Below are 6,000 nucleotides of genomic sequence, written 5' to 3' on the forward strand. Positions count from 1 at the left end.
AGTAGCTTTGGATAGCAGCGGGAGCTAAATATAGACTAATGTAATGAACAGAGTGAAAGAGCGTCAGAGCTGAATCTCCGAGAATAGCACGTCTAACGGATTATGTAATGCTGTTGTTTGACGGAGGTTTAAACAATGCCATATTAAAAACTCTCTATCTATGAACACCACAGCTGACGTGTGTGTGTGTGTGTGTGTGTGTGTGTGTGTGTGTGTGTGTGTGTGTGTGTGTGTGTGTGTGTGTGTGTGTGTGTGTGTGTGTGTGTGTGTGTGTGTGTGTGTGTGTGTGTGTGTGTGTGAGGGTGTGTGTGTGTGAGGGTGTGTTTGTGTGTGTGTATGTGTGTGTGTGTGTATGTGTGTGCGTGCATGAGTGCATGCGTGCGTGCGTGTGTGTGTGCGTGCGTGTGTGTACATGGAATCAGGTGGGTGGTTTCACCAGTCCTGTATTTTAAGCAGCCACCCACCTGAGACACAGAGTGCGTTCCAATATACGACCTTGCCTCCTCCACTTGTGCTTGTCTCCTCGTCCCGCCTATCCTGGGCCCTCCTCCGTGGAGAAAACGATAAAGTTGCCCAGCTGTCAGCCTAGCCACAACAACTTTTGAGGGACTGTTTTTCATTCACCATACCAATTGCAAATGAGAAAAGGACTTTACAATTGAGCTTTTGCAAGATATCGAAATATAATGCTGTTGTCAGTGATGCCATCATGACATATTACTTGCTGGTACGAGGAAAGAAGCACAAGTGGAGGACGCAAGGTCGCATATTGTGACACACTCACAGACACACAGGCACAGTCTGTCTTGCTGGAACACCTCAATTGAACCAGTTGCAAAATATGGAACCCCTACTGTAGGTTGGCATTCCACTGTTGCCATGGTAACTTTGGAGATTCAGCTGTGCGCACTCACGATCACACACTCGCACGCACACGCACACACACACACACACACACACACACACACACACACACACACACACACACACACACACACACACACACACACACACACACACCAAGTTCCCTCCAGCTGCCACACTGCCACACAGGTGTCTTTGCCATCTCCACAGGTGTCCTTCCCATCTCCACAGGTGTGCAGACATTTATTGAAATGCCGCCAGGGCCGGTTCCAGTCAATTTGGTGCCCTAGGCCAGCACCAATCTTTCCTTTTTTGTAGAATTTGACATTGGCATCTGTAAACATAGTGTCATACATCTGATCGAGCACAGCTCATCTAGTACCATGTATATAGACTGAGTGCCCACTAAAATTCATTGTCAATGTAAAGTTTCACCCTTAATTTTGCTTAATGTTGTAATTCTGTGGACCGTGGGGCCCCCAAAGACATTTGGCACCCTAGGCGACCGCCTAGTCTGCCTATGCCTAGCACCGGCCCCGAGTGCTACAGCAAAGGAGTGCGAAAAGCTTTGTCTGGCAGACTGGAGGTTATGCTTCCAGTCGTGTTGGTTTGTTTTTATGTCTGTCTGTTTGTTTGTGTGTGTCTGTCTGGTTGTCTGTCTGGTTGTCTGTTTGTTACCAGGATAACTCAAAAACTCATGAACGGATTTGGATGAAACTTTGTGGAGTTATTGAAAATGACCAAAGGGGCAAGTGATTGAATTTTGGTGGTGATACGGATCACGAACCAGAACCAGAATTTTTTAAAGGTTTTTCACCATTGCTAAATCTAGGCGTCCCTGAAACGAATATTGAATTGCGAGACAGAGCGAATTTTGACATTCCAATTTCTAGCACCACAAAAAGAAGGCATAAAGACTTCAAATACAAAATAGGGTGTAATATAGTCAAATGCTCTATCAAACAGCTTCCTTGGCGGAGGTCTGCACTCTCTGAGTGCAATTCTAGTCAGTCTATGCAACAACAAAATCTATCAACATTGATGTTCAACTGCTCACTTCCTTATGTCCTGCTTAAATCAGTTCGGCCAATCAAGAAAGCACAAACGAGCTTCAACCAATCAAAACGTAGCAAATCAGATGGTCTGTGATTGGTTAATTCCTACTTTCCTGGTGCATCCTGATTGGTCAATTCTTGTGTTCTGATTGGTTGGTTCTTGTGTTGTGATTGGTTGGTTTTTGTGTTCTAATTAGTTGGCTTTTTGTCTTGTTTTAACTTATTGGTTGACTCTTATTTATGTTCCAGTGTTTCCAGACGGGACTCCGCCCCCTACCCAGCAGCCGTGGCTAGGGGCGGACTTCCTGATCAACGAGATCAACTCTGATTCGCCAGGAGCGGCGGAAAACACAGAGTTCATCGAGCTCTGGCACCCGTCCGGGTCCGAAACCTCGTTGGACGGGGTGTGGCTTCTGCTCATCAACGGCCAGGGGGGACGGGTCTACAGAGAGATCAGCCTATCGGGTTACTTCACCGACACCGAAGGTTACATTCTGATTGGCAGCGACGGGGTCGAACCACTGCCGTCCGTGTTGCTCCCACCCAACACCATACAGGTTTGTGCTAGCGTAAAGGAGTCCAACAACAGTGTGTGGTGTGGGACCCAAAGCCTTATACAGTATTGATAGCGCTGAGCTATCAGACTGGTCCTTTAGCTCAGTGGTATCGTGCTATGCCTCCCATGGCCGGACTGATACGTTGATTAGAAGGTGTCGAGTTTGAGACACGAGGGGCAGACACCTCAGTCACACTAGCCCAAGTCTCTTGACCGAAGTACGTAGGATCAGGCTTGTACGAAATTCCGAATGGAAAGAATTTCAATTCAAAGTAATGACATAATATGAACGCTAGGTGGTGGTGTTCTATGTACTTTCAATGGGTGGTGTAGATTAAATTCAAAGAAATTCAAGGTAATGGCGCCACCTAGTGTTCGTATTATGGTATTATTTTGAATTTAAATTCTTTCCATTCGGAATTTCGTACAAGCCTGTAGCGCAGGGGTTCCAAACAGTTTCCAAATTGGGGACCACTTGGAATTTTCACAAAAGTTCGGGGCCAACCTCTGACCCGATAAACAATACAACCGAAATGATTAGTGAACAGCAACACAACAACAAATATTATTGTCATTTTTAGAAAATTATGTCTGGGCCTTCTTGGAATACCTTCGCAGCCCACCCCTGGGCCTGGACCCACAGTTTGAGAATCACTGTACTAGACTCAGGGCTGATAGTATTCAGGCTCCATGCCTGATTTCAGGCTTGACAGAGTTTGCAAAAATAAAAACATTGATAATAATTAGCCATTAGGTTATTCTTATCTCAGAAAGAGTTACAGGTTCAGGGTTTTCTTCTACTATCAGGCTTGAATAATGGTCATACACAGGCTATTAAATGTTTGAATAATGTGTCAAAATAGGCCTACGTTGCGTCACTATGCAGTAGGCTATCTTGTTGTCGTCCTTAGAGCAGGGGAAAAAGTTCAGGCTCAGGATTTTGTTTCACTATCACCCCTGTAGACTAGGGTGTGCATTTCAAACTAGCTACTACCATCCTTTCCAGTAGGGCTGCACGATTATGGAAAAAATCATAATCACGATTATTTTGATCCAAATTGCGATTTCGATTATAATCACGATTACCCCCCCCATTCCAGAGTAGCCCATCACAAAAATAAAGCTGTTTCTGTTTCTTAAAATTTCAGTAAAGTTATGTAGTGAATATGATAAAATATGCCATAGGCCTACAGTGGCAAGATCTTATTGGCGCCTCAACAGGCCAACTGAGTGGCATCACACTGTATTTTCCCAAATCACTTGCAAAAACACAAGTAGGGCCTATTTCAGGAAGTGGGGGTAATCACTGTGTTTGATTTGTAATACGACATTGGCAGGGCAGGGTGAGTGAAGACCAGAACATGTGTGTACCTAGGCCACCAAGAAGCTGTGGTCTGCAAGATGGCATGTCTACACTCACAAAGCAAGGCAGCATAACCAACTTGATAAGCTTAACGTTTGTGCTGTCTATTGTATAACTCCCAGCTAATTTCAATTCTGGACTGGAGGTAGTGCACCTGTGAGTAGGAGAGTTAGGAGGTTATCTCTGTGTTTTAACTAGGGAGAGAGTGAGTTGAGAAATCAAAGGGCTGTGCTGAAGAGCTGTCACTTTTGAATTTAATAATATGCATATGCTCTGGTCTGTAAAGTAGGCCTAATACTTCATGACTTGGCATGAAAACACAACCATTTAAATAAAACATAGCTTCATGATGTCTGTTATTACATAGGGTTCTGTTAGGTTCTGCCAATTTGGACTGCAGTGCATTTGTCAAGCTAGCAAGCTAACACATTTGAGAATGTAGGAAGCAGAAGCAACTATGGCAGCTATAAATTGTGTTGAACTTCACTCATAATAATTTAACTCACTGCACCAGTTTACATTACTTGTCCACCAAAACAGCTATGATATCTACACGCAGGGTGGTGTTAATGAGTAGTGAGTAACAGCCAGTCTAATTGTTGTAGACAACATTACTTAGCTTATTTCGTTTGTGTTAGCATGCTAACTAGCGATTTTTTAGACCAGAATTAAAGCTATTTCTCTTGGTTTTCAATAATCACAAACAGTTGCTGGTCAAAGCACATAGTTTCAAAACACCTTCAGAGACTCCAGCATCATGCAATGGCTGGTTTAATGCTTGAATTCCTCATATATATCCACCATTAGGATGAAACAACTCCCCTCCACTGCCCAGCAGTGAGTGCACTCACTGACACGGAGATTTCCGTCTCCGACTCACAGCCAGCCTGCCAAAATGCTGCCGCCCGCCCCCTCTCAGTACTGTCTGCTTATTGGTTCACAGACTTATCCTCCACCCAGAGACAGTGGTCAACAATATTACTATTGGCTGAAATGTCTTTGTGCTGAGAACGTGCAGTGCACAAGTCTGCAGGTGTGCGCAGCTTAGATGGAACACTGGATTTCCTCCCATAAAATCACGATTTTCATGTTTCATAATTGTGACGGCCAAAATCGCGATTTTGATTAAAATTCAATTAATTGTGCAGCCCTACTTTCCTGTTCAAGTCAAGTCAAGTCAAGTCAAGTGTACTTTATTGTCAAAACTCTATGTAACGAGGTGCATTTCAAACTAGCTACTACCATCCTTTCCTGTTCAAGTCAAGTCATCCAACACGAGCAGGTAATTGGAGTGCTTCTGGGTCTTCACCTTTTTTCCTGGTGCTCATCAGTATGGGGGCTCTCAAACTTGGTCCAGGAAGAGAGATGCTGAGGCACTCAAGGTTGCAATTTTTTTACTTTTTTATTTGGCTACAATGCCTACGCGTTTTGGCCCTTATGGCCTTCTTCAGGGCCCTTATGGCCTTCTTCAGAAACGCGTAGGCATTGTAGCCAAATAAAAAAGTAAAAAAATTGCAACCTTGAGTGCCTCAGCATCTGTCTTCCTGGACCAAGTTTGATAGCTACTACCATCCTTTCCTGTTCAAGTCAAGTCAAGGCAAGTGTACTTTATAGCCAAAACTCTATGTAACGAGGTTAGCGCAGAAGTTTGAAATTGCGTCATCTCCAATGTGCAGTTTACCCATTGATGGCAGATATAGTATATGTTGTTTGACCTTTGGTGCCTGGAGCGAGATTTACGCTGCATTCAGGTTCATGAGATGTTACAGCTGAATGAACACATTCTAATGCAGAATGAGGGTCTTAGGAGATAAAACGCAACTTATTTCATGTTTTTATGTACATCAGACCAATCTCTAACGAAAGTATAACCGGATTGTAAATGTCATGGCAGAACGGGCCGGACGCAGTGGCGCTGTACCGCAGCAAGGACCCGCCCACCGACCAGGAGGGAATCCCCACGGTGGGGCTCCTGGACGCGGTCGTGTACCGCACCCGCGCCGACGACAAGAGCGCCCAGGTGCTGACGGACGCCCTCACGCCCTACCAGCTCCCCCTCCTGGAGGACGCCAACGCGCTGCCGGGAGACGACGAGAGCCTCAGCCGATGCGAGGGCCGACCGCAGACGCTCGACGCATTCCGAGTGAGTTCGGTTTAGATTA

At 45.1% G+C, this 6,000-nt stretch overlaps 1 protein-coding gene across 1 annotated transcript in view; it reads left to right on the forward strand.

The window, feature by feature from the left end:
* Positions 1-6,000, forward strand: part of si:ch211-183d21.1 (uncharacterized) — a 44,538-nt gene that overhangs the window by 20,031 nt on the left and 18,507 nt on the right. Inside the window, exons 5-6 of the mRNA XM_063220814.1 lie at positions 2,169-2,476; positions 5,733-5,981. Of these exons, the coding sequence (XP_063076884.1) occupies positions 2,169-2,476; positions 5,733-5,981 (557 nt within the window). The remainder of the gene's footprint in view (positions 1-2,168; positions 2,477-5,732; positions 5,982-6,000) is intronic.

Source organism: Engraulis encrasicolus, chromosome 17 (genome assembly GCF_034702125.1).
Source record: "Engraulis encrasicolus isolate BLACKSEA-1 chromosome 17, IST_EnEncr_1.0, whole genome shotgun sequence".
Classification (NCBI taxonomy): Eukaryota; Metazoa; Chordata; class Actinopteri; order Clupeiformes; family Engraulidae; genus Engraulis; species Engraulis encrasicolus.